The following is a 13,517-nucleotide window of genomic DNA, read 5'->3' as shown; positions in this document are numbered from 1 at the left end:
TGCGACTACGGAGCTCTTGCCAAAGTGACACCCAACTCTTGACTTCTCGTCTCTCATGCCTAATAGTCTTGCGGCTACACACAACACACTACACAGCTTCTGCCGCGTTCTGAATCTGGTATTAAAGCCCCACACTACACAGTCACGCGGTTGCCCGTTGCCCGGGTGATTTCTCTAAAATGCTGTGACTGCTCCCTTTCTTATACTTTAATTGATGTATGCCCTAATGTATCCCACGTCGACGAAGCATTTGACCTTCTACGTCTACATCTACATGGATACTCTGCTGACCACATTCAAGTGCCTGGCAGAGGGTTCATCGAACCACCTTCACAATTCTCTATTATTCCAACCTCGTATAGCGCGCGGAAAAAATGAACATCTATATCTTTCCGTACGAGGTATGATCTCCCTTATTTCATCGTGTTGATCGTTCGTCCCTATATAGGTCGGTGCCAACAAAATATTTTCGCATTCGGAGGAGAAAGTTGGTGATTGGAATTTCGTGAGAAGATATTGTCGCAACGAAAAACGCCTTTCTTTTAATGACGTCCAGCACAAACCCTGTGTCATTTCTGTGACACTCTCTTCCACATTTCGCGATAATACCAGACGAGCTGCCATTCTTTGAACTTTTTTGATGTACTCCGTCAGTCCTGTCTGGTAATGATCCCACACCGCGCAGCAATATCGTAAAAGAGGACGGACAAGCGTAGTGTAGGCAGTCTCCTTAGTAGATTTGTTACATTTTCCAAGTGTTCTGCCAATAAAACGCAGTCTTTGGTTAGCCTTCCCCACAACATTTTCTATATGTTCCTTCCAATTTATGTTGTCCGTAATTGTAATACCTAGGTATTTAGTTGAATGTACGGCCTTTACAGTAGACTGATTTATCGTGTAACCGAAGTTTAACAAGTTCCTTTTAGCACTTATGTGGATGACCTCACACTTTTCGTTATTTAGGGTCAATTGTCGTTTTTGTACCATTCAGATATCTTTTCTAAATCGTTCTGGAGTTTGTTTTGATCTTCTGATGACTTTATTAGTCGACAAACGACAGCATCATCTGCAAACAACCGAAGACTGCTACTCAGATTGCCTCCAAAATCGTTTATATAGATAAGTAACAGCAGAGGGCCTACAACACTATCTTGGGGAACGCCAGAAATCAGTCCTGTTTTACTCGTTGACTTTCCGTCAGTTACTATGAACTGCGACCTCTCTAACAGGAAATCACAAATCTAGTCACATAACCGAGACGATATTCCATAAGCACGCAATTCCACTACGAGCCGCTAGTGTGGTACAGTGTCAAAAGCCTTCCGGAAATCGAGGAATACGGAATCGATCTGAAATCTCTTGTCAATAGCACTCAACACTTCATGTGAACAGAGAGCTAGTTGTGTTTCACAGGAAAGATGTTTTCTAAACTCATGTTGACTGTGTGTCAATAGACCGTATTCTTCGAGGTAATTCATAATGTTCGAACATAATATATGTTCTAAAATCCTGCTGCATATCGACGTTACTGATATGGCCCTGTAATTAAGTGGATTACTCCTACTATCTTTCTTGAATATTGGTGTGACCTGTGCAACTTTTCAATCTTTGGGCACGGATCTTTCGTCGAGCGAACGGTTGTATATGTATGGAGCTAATGCATGAGCGTACTCCGAAAGGAACCTAGTTGGTATACGGTCTGGACCAGAAGACTTGCTTTTATTAAGTGTTTTAAGTTGCTTCACTACTCCGAGGATATTTACTTCTACATTACTCATGTTGGCAGCTGTTCTCGATTCGGATTCTGGAATATTTACTTCGTCTTCCTTCTGTTCAATTAGCCAGAATGCGAGTGCATATACCTAATTATGTTTCTGCAAAGAAATGGCTTTGTCAGTGCCTGTACTGGACTGGTCAGTGAGTGCAGCGCGACTCTTTGTCAGGCCGGTAAGAGCGGGTGTTGTCGCAGGTCTGGCGGCGGCGGGCGACATCAAGGAGTGCGTCAACTGCGGCTCGAGCGTGACGCCGCTGTGGCGGCGCGACGGCACGGGCCACTACCTCTGCAACGCGTGCGGCCTCTACCAGAAGATCAACGGCGTCAACCGGCCGCCCGTGCGCTCCCAGCAGAAGAAAAGCAGCTCGGTACGTTACGTGCACCTCCAAGTAACGAATGACACTCATTCCTGAGCCAACAACAGCCAAAGATGTATCACGATTAATTACTGTTTTTCTAAAACAGATACACATACTGTCTGTCAAGGCATAGCTCAGGCGTACACCACAACATGTACACAAGGCTCCATTATGATATAGTCCTGTATTGTAGGCATGTAAGCGTAAAGAGGAACAAGTCCCAGCTACTGACATGTCTGTGAGAACAGAGTCGTAAATACTTGTAGTCTGGCTGGGTGGCTAAGTGAGTCAATGTCGAGACTACAAGGACAAAGATTCATGACCTAGCACGCAATCTGCCGTAGGATTATTTTCCGTCATAGAATTTGGCTTCCACATTTGAAAATACACGGCATACGCGAAACAGTTAAATTGTTAATTCTTCATATGGCATGCTTGGTGGTTAGGGTAACAGATAGAAGTAGGGCAATTCCAAACCATTTGCAATGCGTCAATGCCCAGATAAACACTCTGGCGTTCAAAGGAACTGAGGTGCATGAACTCTTTACTAATTTAAGAGGGGCGTTCAATAAGTAATGCAATACATTTTTTCGGCCAATTTCTGTTGAAAAAAGCGAAATTTGTGGTGTGGCATCGTGGAATATTCCTGCTTCAGTCCCTTTAGTTTCATGAAGCTCCGATTGGCGGCGGCGCCACGCGTACCGTTCAAAATAGTATCTGTAACGCAAGTCCACTCTAAGCGGAGAGCCGTCATTGAGTTTCGCAGACAACCAGAGCATTGCAGGTATGCACAGGAACTTGTAGAATGTCTACGCAGACCTAGCTGTGACCAAAAGTACGGTAAGTCATTGGGAGAGGCATGTGTCATCATAGCGACATTGTCCCGCAAATCTGTCTGATCTCCCTGATGCTCGCCGGCCCCACTCAGTTGTTATTCCTACAACGTTGGAAAGTGCGGACACTCTCATTCTATGTGATAAACGTCTCACAATCAAGGCCTCTCTGCTCAACTGGGGTCTCTGTTAGTAGTGATGACACACTTGTCCACCTGCCGGGGTACTCAGAGGTGTGTGTCGAACGTGTTCCTCGCCGCCTAACAGGCGATGCAACATGGGTTCCACACTTCTAATCGGAAACAAAAGCGGCAGTCCATGGAGAGGCGTCCTCGAAAGAAGACGTTCAAAGCCGCACCTTCAGCAAGTAAAGTCATGGTGACCGTCTTTTGAGACTCTGGAAGGGTTAATCTGATTTCCTCCAGCATGGTGTAAAGGTCAGCTCTGAAGTGTGTTCTCTTATCCTCAAGAAAATGAAGAAACGACTTGAGAGTGTTCGTTGCGTCAAAAATGCAAACGAAATTCTCCATTTCCAACCTAAGGCCTCACACAAGTCTGCGCACCCGAGAAGAGCGCACAAAACTATCTGGATATTGTTCCTGATCCACCCTACGGTCCGGATCTCGCACCTCCCGACTTCCATCTGCTTGGCCCAACGTAGGATGAACTCCGCGAGAAAAATACGTGGATGATGAGGATTTTATTGATGCAACAACACGTTTATTCCTAATTCGAGTAGTAGAGGCATATAGGCCCTCCAAGTAAGGCAGCGTAAGGCCGTCGCATTGACCGAAGATTATGTAGAGAAATATGATTTTGAAGCCAAGAGAGTTGGGAATAGTACGGAGTATTGGAAACCTGAATAAAACCAAGCTGCTTTCAGGAAAAATTTACTTTTTGCACGCCTCTCGTACGTACGAGTATAATGTTTCGATGAACGAGTTATTATTTACAAGACATAGGAGCTTCTTCTCCTGCATTTTCTTCAACAGATTCTTCTATATTTCTTGCAACCAGCTGAGGATCTTGTTACCCGTATATTAGTGATGAACACTTGCGCATTCTTCTTTTCTCTGCTCTGGGAGTGTCACCCTGTTACCAGTTGTTATTTCCATTGGAAACTCTGGCGTTCTTGCAGGATGGATTGCGTTGAAGCACTCTTGCCATTTTTTTCTTATCCACAACTTGTATGTTACCATTGTCTCTGACCGTCACACTCGTCATTTGCTGCCAACGCTGCTGATTGTTGCATTGAACAGTGCAGTGGGATAGAGATGACTGGTCAGGGAATAGTTGTTCACACTGCTCCCAAGTGTGTTCCAGAACTCCCACTGCAAAAAATAACCAGATAGAATAATCAGGTATTTTGATAATTTGAAACCTTCTCACATTAATTCAGCACGCTGCTAATGTGGGGCTTCCTTAGTGCGGAGTATTCTCAAAAGTGTTCAGATGTGTGTGAAATTCTATGGAGCTTAACTGCTAAGGTCATCAGTCCCTAGGTTTACACAATACTTAACCTAAATTATCCTAAGGACAAACACACACCCATGCCAGAGGGAGGACTCGAACGTCCTCCGGAACCAGCTGCATAGTCTATGACTGTAGCGCCTTAGACCACTCGGCTACTCCCGCCCTGCGGACTATTCTCCACCATAATGTTCAACAGAGAGCGCTGAACATTGTACTCTATTATCGGATCTGTCACAGATGGAGGCCTGTCCTGCAATACAGAGTAGGCAAGCCTCCGGCCTCCACTTTATGTGATGAGGCGTGGACGTCCAACTCCTTGCCTGCTCGAAATTATATCGAATGCCTTCCGGAAGTCATGGAACACGGCATCTGCCTCAGCGCTTGTATCTACTGCTTTCTGGGTCTCGCGGATGAACGGAGCAAGCTAGGTTTCACACGATCGTTATTTTTGCCTTTTCACCGTCCTTCAACCCACTTTCCATAGAAGCTCACGACAGTATCAAACTAACAGCCGACCAGCTCCGCCGTTTCAGATACCCTCGTTCCCAGGAGCAGGGCCATAACAATCTGCCCTTTGTCAATGTCGCTTACGTGAGCGAATTTCCCCTTTTGCAGCTCCCATCTTCCCTAGACTGATTCCCAATTCATCTCTGCTCCATCGAAATACTTTCCTTACCACGTAAGGTGCCCATAATGTCAGTACGCTACGCGACATTCAGTTTCGCAGTGGGCACTGGTCACAATGTTTTGCTCCAGTGTATGTGGTACTGGTGTCGTCTCGGCAGTGGCTGCTTTTGCATTTGTGCTCGTTACCTACGCCGTGCCTGACAGAGTGTGTGTTTGGCGTGCCGCAGCAACCCGGCAACCGGCGGTGCGGCGTGTCGTGCGCCAACTGCAACACCACGACGACCACGCTGTGGCGGCGCAACAACAACGGGGAGCCCGTCTGCAACGCCTGCGGCCTCTACTTCAAGCTGCACAACGTGAGTACCGCAGCGCGTTGGCTTCGTTGGTCGAAATTCAGCGTCTATAAATGATTCCTAAATGACGCTCTTTCTGATTTTCTTTCGTGTCTTAAGGTGTTTCCCGCTTATTGACAATCCTTATTTTACTGTACATCCACAACACCCTAAACTCCCTGTTCTGTTTTGCAGTTTCGTCATTTCTGTAGTTCAGATCTTTTCAAGTTGGATTCTATTTAATTTTGCGAAGTCCAGGTTACTGTTGAATTAAGCACTCTCCTTGCCAGTTATCTGTTACATGTATCTGGGAAACAAGTCTCAATTAACTCTGGAGTACAGTCAGAGCCCACAATCACTACCCAATCACAACAGAAAAAGACTTATGAATACTAAAACGCAGCCACAGCCTATACAGCAAACTGACCGCTGAGGAGAACTTCCATATACAGAAGGCAATAGCAGAGGGAAAACAGGTCTGAAACGAATACACTTCACTCTGCAGCGCACACTATTTAACACTTTAAAGGAACTTTACAAATAAAAACAGCATAAACAGAAAGTTTACACACACACACACACACACACACACACACACACACACACACACACACACACACATACGAAAAAAAGATACACTAAAATCTGCAAAGACCCACCATTTACACACAAAAGCAATACTATATAAAAGACAACACACACAGCTAAGAAGCGCACAGAACACACACACACACACACACACACACACACACACACACACACACAAAGATAAAATGCAAACAAAATTCAAATTTGGTGCCCAACTCTCAAATGAACACTAACTGGGCTGGGATACACACCAAACCACAATCACACTGTGTTTTGGTGAAGTGAAAAGTGTTTTACCACGTTATTTTTGGAAAATACTTGTTATTGTTACGTGTGCATTACACACCTCAGCATTACGCGGAGAATGGAAGTGCTTGCCACACGGAAACGAAAGTAAAAACGAATATAGGCGCGAAATCATCGCGACAAACTAAATTGCATTCTAGAAGACAGGTTGCCTCACAGCAGAAAACTTTCTCATCAACATCGTTTGGTTGCAGATGTCAAGCTACTTGTAGTAATTAATACACAAGTGATCCAGAAAATTCATGCACACCACATGTAAAGCTATTTACAAAACGAAACGATCTTTTGTATCCCGCCTGGAAGGAGGCGCGTGGGTCTGCTCCTGTAAACTGAAGGGCTAGGAGGATCATATGAGGTAGAGTCGAAGTTACTGCAGTGTGAAGTTAAATAACTTTGAACTGAGGAGCATATAGGTGCGAAGCCGTATGTCTCACAGGAAGTTACACAGGCAAAATCTGTAGTGAGTAGCCCACTATGAAGTAGAAACAATGTTGCTTGGTCGTCTCCTCGGAAACGACTGGGCAGAATCTGGAGCGGCGCTCGTAGAGCTGCACAGCGCCGGCTAGAGGGCGGTGCCGTCGGTGTCGGCGTCGTAGTGCCAACCTAGCAGAGCGCACCTACGTTCAGGCATCGTAGCTACCGATACCAATCGATACCACAGGTCTATTGTTTGAACTAAAGGAAGCACATAATTTTATAATCATTTAACAAAAATGTTCACGTTACAGAATAAATAAAAACGAAAACCCACTGATGATGGCACAGTGCAGCCGAAACATGTTTGGATACTGAAAAAGAAACGGTGTTTTGCATAACTTTCGGACCTCATATCCAACAATTTTAACTGCAAATATGTCCAACACAAGGAGCTGCAAATCAAAATGATGGATGTCAACCACCATATTTTGTCTGATTCTACTACAAGCGACGCATGCGACGTCCTTCAAGTGCAGTTTAGATTCATACATACTTCGGTTACAGTAGTATACTTTATATAAACGAGTGTTATTGCTAAGTTTCTATATGAATCATCTTTGAAGCAATGTCCTGTGATTATTGTTTTTCTGGGCAAAAGTATCGCTTGCCGGAAGCAGAATGCGCTGAAACAATGACAAGTTTCTGAGGATAAGATAATTTCGTGGGATAAAAGTGTGGATGCGCACCACTCAGTCCCTCCCTCTTCTCCCCATGTAATTCCACTGCAGATCAGCAACTTTTAGCTGGATATTATTTATCCATTTGGAAGACCGGATTAAAAATGAAATCGTAATTCTGACGGGAGAGTGATGGTGGTGAATAAATAGAGCGCTCAGAGTGCTGTCGATGTACTGTGCATCTCTTACACGAACTTCACCAAGAAGTTTCCATACATGCATGTGTCTATAAAATTGAAAAACTACGAAACTGAATAAATTCGATCACGAAGTCGTTCAAAATTTCATCGAAGTGCTCGCTGCTCCACAGTCTATACTGGCACTTTATCACGACCTCTTTCCCACTCAAAAATCAGGAAGTTCTTATCGAGACCACGATGCCTCCTGGGCGGTCGAAACAAATGCCTAAGTCGATCTTCGTCGTCAAGAACTCTGACGACAGCGCATTAATCACGATTGTCACTTAAGCTCTCCTCAAGCCGCATCGACGTTTCCGTATGACGCAGGCGATGAGTGGTTGTTTGCGCGTCACGTGCCGTGTCCATTTATGGAGCAAGAGACTTAAGAGCATCGCTCGCGATCAGCCGCGAATTGTATTTCCGTTCTTCGTTACCTCCCCACGGCGTAGAATCGGTACTGAGAACGAGACGTTAACTAAGTGTCCTCCGCTTCGTGAGATCAATTCGGAATTATTATTATTATTATTTTTACAGATGCTCATATAATAATATATCACATTTTCCTATTAAATTCTGTTTCAAAACAAGAGCAAATCTAAATCCAGACACGAGATATCAAACCCAAAACCAAATTATTTGATGCTTCACGTCTAAACAGCGGCGACGGGGACAGATAATATTCATTTATCATAATAAACTCGCAAATCAACATGAGTTAAATTTCCTTTACAATCCAGTTCAGTCAGTTACATCATTAAGCACAATTCAGCATCCTTAATTACTCAAGTAAGGAGAAAAGCTATGTAAAGGGAGCAACAGAAAAAAGTTTTTGTGTCCAAAAGGAATGAGGCCACATAACCGATGATGTTTTGTAAATAAATGGTTCGCATTCATTTGCGTGGCGTGTCGAAAAAATACAGCGCCTATATGTAATGGAACAAATGGTCACGTTACCTGCGCTAATCCAAAACAATTCTGTATTGAAGAGGAGATAAATACTTTATCTTTTCTCACCGGCTCACCACCCCTTTCTTTTCTTTTCTCACTCCTTTCTATTTCTGTTTTCTTCCTTCTATCTCAACTCTTAATCTTACCTTATTATTTCTCGCTCTTCTCTAACCAGTCAACTTATCCTCTTACATTCTTCCTATACGTTGTCAGTCGTTCCTGCTCACATTCGACAACACTGTGATGAGGAAATTACTTAATGTTCATAAGACTAACATTTCTCAAATTCCATATATTCGATTCTATTCATATTGTTGTTATTATTATTAATATTATACGTTGCTCATGCGTCACACAAATTGTAATGCAGACTCGCTGAGAAAGTCTGGTTAGGTGCAAAAGAGGGCGTGGAAGGCATAATCTTGCCATTTAAAGTAAATGCATTAATAAATAAATGTGTAGGTTAGAGTCATAACTCACATGCTCCAAAATAATGAAAATTGAGATGTCGACTTATTTTCATATAGCTTTATACATAGAACATAATTCACGAAACAGTGATTCACATTTGGCACAAGATACTTGAGAAAATCTGTGTTAAACTTCATGGTTAGTTTCAAAAGACTCATGATCAGCGGGATCTTGTGAGTGTTGTCCCGTACCTCATGTTGACCAATCAGCGATTAGCACACTCGGCGCCATTTTCTTGTGTAGTAGTAAATATTGATGCCAGGGGAGTGTGTTTTCTGTTCTGTTCAGTTATTTTGGGGAATATAATTCAATATAGTAGTTGGAATAAAACTGATTTGAGACACAAGAAATGGGAGAAAAAGTGTTGCATATCGAGTCGCAACACGATAGTTCCCGCGAAACCAACATCGTCCAAACAGCTCAGTACCAAAACTCACAAGATCCAAAATGGGGATTGCCAAAACTCACATGTTCCATAGCTCATTAACAAAACTCACATGATCCATAATATAACCTTAAATTATTGTAATTTCTCAACAACCAAACATAATATGAAATACGCATTATGATTTAAAGCCATTGTTGTTGCACATACTGATGTCAATATATGGGACATGCGCACGACGCATGTAAAACACGTTTTTAGTCATTTGCGAAAATTTATGTTTTTGGAGCATGTGAGTTATGCTTCTAACCTACTCAAATATCAAGATGCAAAGGGTTGGCCGCAGTTTCTTACTTCTATATCTACACTCCGCATGCCACCTTACGGTGTGTGGCAGAGGGTACTTTGTGTAGTAGTATCAATTCCCCCTTTTCCTGTTCCAGTGGCGTATGATTCGCGGAAAGAACGAGTGCTGGTAATCCTCTGCGTGGACTCGAATCTCTCTGATTTTATCTTGATCGGCTTTTCGCGAAATATAGTTAGGAGGAAGTTATATATTGGTTGACTCTTCCAGGAACGCACGCTCCCGGAACTTTAACAATAGACCATACCGTTATGCAAACGTCGTCCTTGCGGCGTCTGCCACAGGTATTGGTTGATCACCTCTGTGACGGTTTCGCGCTTACTAAATAAACCTGTAACGAAATGTGCTGCCCTTCCTAGGATCTTCTCTATTTCCTCTATTTGTCCCAACTGGTACGGATCCCATACTAACGAGCAATATTCAAATATTGGTCGAACGAGAGTGTTGAAGGTATTTTCTTTGTTCTCAAGGAACGGACAGGTACTTTATTTCAGTTTCTATAATAATGTGTCACATCACCAACAACTTTAATCTTGGCACAATTCAGTGCACCCTTAACCCATACGGACACAGACTCTGATTCACTTACTTTACGACAATTCCTTGTCCTATGAACCAACGACATTGTAGACATATACTTAGGATTCGTCCAGTGAATCTCAGTCTGGCAGCAGCTTACCCGCGGTTAATTGTACATGGTCGTTCCATGGCCGGCCGCGGTGGTCTGGCGGTTCTAGGCGCTCAGTCAGGAACCGCGCGACTGCTGCGGTCGCAGGTTCGAATCCTGCCTCGGACATGGATGTGTGTGATGTCCTTAGGATAGTTAGGTTTAAGTAGTTCTAAGTTCTAGGGGACTTATGACCACAGATGTTGAGTCCCATAGTGCTCAGAGCCATTTGAACCATTTGAATCGTTCCATTTCAAATGTCTTCGTACACGCACTCCTAAATATTTTGTGGATGTAACTGCTTCCAGCGATAGTTCTGCAGTTGTGCGGTTGTGTTATCATACAGTAAACGATTTTTCTGTCTGTACATACGCAATACGTTACTTTTTTTATGTTGAGGGTCATTTACCACTCCTTGAACCAAGTGTCTATCCTCTGCAGGTCTTCCTGCATTTCGCTACAATATTCTAGCGTCGCGACTTCTCTATTTACAACAGCATCATCTACGAGAAACCTCATTGATTTCCAACATTATTTACTATTTCATTAATATATCTATTGAAAAGTAGTATTCCTGTAACAACCCCCTGGGGCAATCCCGAGACCAGTTTTACGTATGAAGGTGGTCTGTTTGGCAGAAACTCTTCAGTCCAGTCACACAATTTGTCCGATATTCCATACGCTGGTATTTTGTTTATTAGGCGGCTGTGCGGAACCGCAAGTCAGGGAACACAGCATCTACCTGAGCGCCTATGTGTACTACTTTCTATCTCTCGTGGACGAACAGAGCGAGCTGTGTTTCACATGATCGTTGTTTTCGGAAATTATATTGGTTCATGCAGAGGAGATTTCCGGTCTCCAGGAATGTGATAATACGCGAACATAATTTGTAATACATGATAGACCATCTATTAATTTTGATAGAAAATTAACATTCGATCTAGACCGTATGAGTCTCAAATACAAAGCAATTCTGTTCCCTTTGACTCATTGTTCCCACTTAATGCTTACAGCATTGAAAACTCCTACGAAATCGATTCATTCCCTTCTTAGCACAGCATGTATCAACACATAGACCGACAATAACTCCATAAATTGTGTCTATATGTTATATTTGTCACTTACTTTTCTAAACACGTCTTCTTGCAAATTTGTTACTGTACAGACAATTTTACTAGACAAAATACTGCCAAACTTTTTTATTCTCCTACAGGTTTCCATCAAATGCACACATTCGATAACTTCACTGAATTTTCACTTCAAAGCTTATAAAATAGACGTCGAAAATCGTACGTATTTGTAATGCCTTGTTGTTATTAAGTACAGTTCAGTGTTCCAATATTCAGAAGATATAGCTAATTAATTTAGATTTTAAATTCACTGCAGTCTTCGTCATACATCTTCAACGTATTTTGTACACTGGCTACCATTACGGAAACATACAAATAATGAAAGAGGAATCTCAGTTTGTGCTCCGATCTTGTACAGATATTTGTCTTGTTACCAATGTTCACTGCAGCACATGCAGTTTAATTCCGTTACAGACTATGGAAAACGATAAATGTATCAATACAAAGTAAAGGACTTCTGTCCGGAAACGATCGGGTCGAAAGCTATGTTATGACACGCCTGACAGTGGAATACACGTATCAATGCTGTTGTTGCTAAGAGTGTACAAGTAGGTTAGGTAATTTTCATAGGTTTTACTAGGGACCAAAACAAGAAAAAAAATGTTCAGTCAATATAGGATGCACAACGCATATTTTTAAGAGTTTTGGGCACGTGTACAGTAGAAGAGATAGATGTGTGTCACAGTAGCGAATATGAATAAGTGCTCATAGCTCTTAAGGTATGCATTTTAGAGCCACTGTTGACAGGACATTATTTTCCTGTTTTGGTCCCTATTACCACCTTTGGAAGTTGCCCACCCTACAATCCTAGCAAACAACAGCACCGGTAGATGAATTCCACTGTGAGAGGTATCAGAACGATTTCAGCTTCTAACTTTCGACTCGGTCGTTTCCGGAGCAGTATCCCTTACGTCAAACTGATACGTTTTTCCTAATCCATCGTCTTTGAAAGTTTGTACATCATTACAGAATCACCCTGTATGCCATTCAACAAAAAAATTGACAGTAACTTTCCTGAATCTATGCTCAAGTCGAATTATGTGCTAACTGTTCTTTCTACGACCGGTGGTATCTCCACAGTATCTCGGAAGAGCTTGTGCGGAGTTCGCAAACCAAGGAAGAGAAACTGGTGACAACCTCGACGACTTTAGTTATATGGGTATTGGTCCGTTGTCCAAACTATGTTTTCAACTTTTCTTCCCCTAAGGCTAACGTTATAAAAAAAATTTTAAAAAAAAATTTAAAAAATGGTTCAAATGGCTCTGAGCACTATGGACTTAACTTCTGAGGTCATTAGTCCCCTGGAACTTAGAAGTACTTAAACCTAATTAACCTAAGGACATCACACACATCAATGCCCGAGGCAGGATTCGCACCTGTGACAGTAGCGGTCGCGCGGTTCTAGACTGTAGCGCCGCAACCGCTCTGCGACTCCGGCCAGTGTTGGGGTTATCCTTAGATAAATAAAATCGACGGGGATCTAAATACCGGCCATGAAAGCCTGCATTGTAAAACCGGTGACAAACTGAAGCTTCGAGCCGCTGCACGACACCTGATCAAATGGAATCGTAATGGCCGCAAGCGGCAGGTATCTGCCTTCGCGCCCCGTGCCGACATATGATTTAACTTCTCCCGAACGCCCATTATGTTGCCATCTCAGTAACACTGGTATTTCTTGTCACACATCCGAGGACCTGCTAAGTTACAAATACACCATTTCTGTGAAATCTCTACGGCCTGTTACTTTACATTTATTCGTGGCAGTCTTTCTAACTGTTGCAAGTTTCACAAACTTTAATATGTGACAGAAAATGTCTGGAGTTGTTATTATCTCTAAGAGTACACGGGAAATGCTATGCAGCGTGTTTCAGCGTAGCAATCCGTTAAGTATGGCAGTTTATTCTGGCTTAGCTCCCCCAACTGATTC

The 13,517-nt window shown here is 42.9% G+C and overlaps 1 protein-coding gene across 3 annotated transcripts in view; it reads left to right on the top strand.

Moving 5' to 3' along the window:
- LOC126328451 (box A-binding factor-like) overlaps nt 1–13,517 on the top strand; it is a 219,331-nt gene that overhangs the window by 126,190 nt on the left and 79,624 nt on the right. For all 3 annotated transcript variants that reach the window (XM_049996036.1, XM_049996038.1, XM_049996037.1), the window contains exons 8-9: nt 1,970–2,142; nt 5,294–5,422. In XM_049996036.1, the coding sequence (XP_049851993.1) occupies nt 1,970–2,142; nt 5,294–5,422 (302 nt within the window). The remainder of the gene's footprint in view (nt 1–1,969; nt 2,143–5,293; nt 5,423–13,517) is intronic.

Source organism: Schistocerca gregaria, chromosome 2 (assembly GCF_023897955.1).
Source record: "Schistocerca gregaria isolate iqSchGreg1 chromosome 2, iqSchGreg1.2, whole genome shotgun sequence".
NCBI classification, from domain to species: Eukaryota; Metazoa; Arthropoda; class Insecta; order Orthoptera; family Acrididae; genus Schistocerca; species Schistocerca gregaria.
This window is presented reverse-complemented; position numbering and strand designations above follow the sequence as displayed.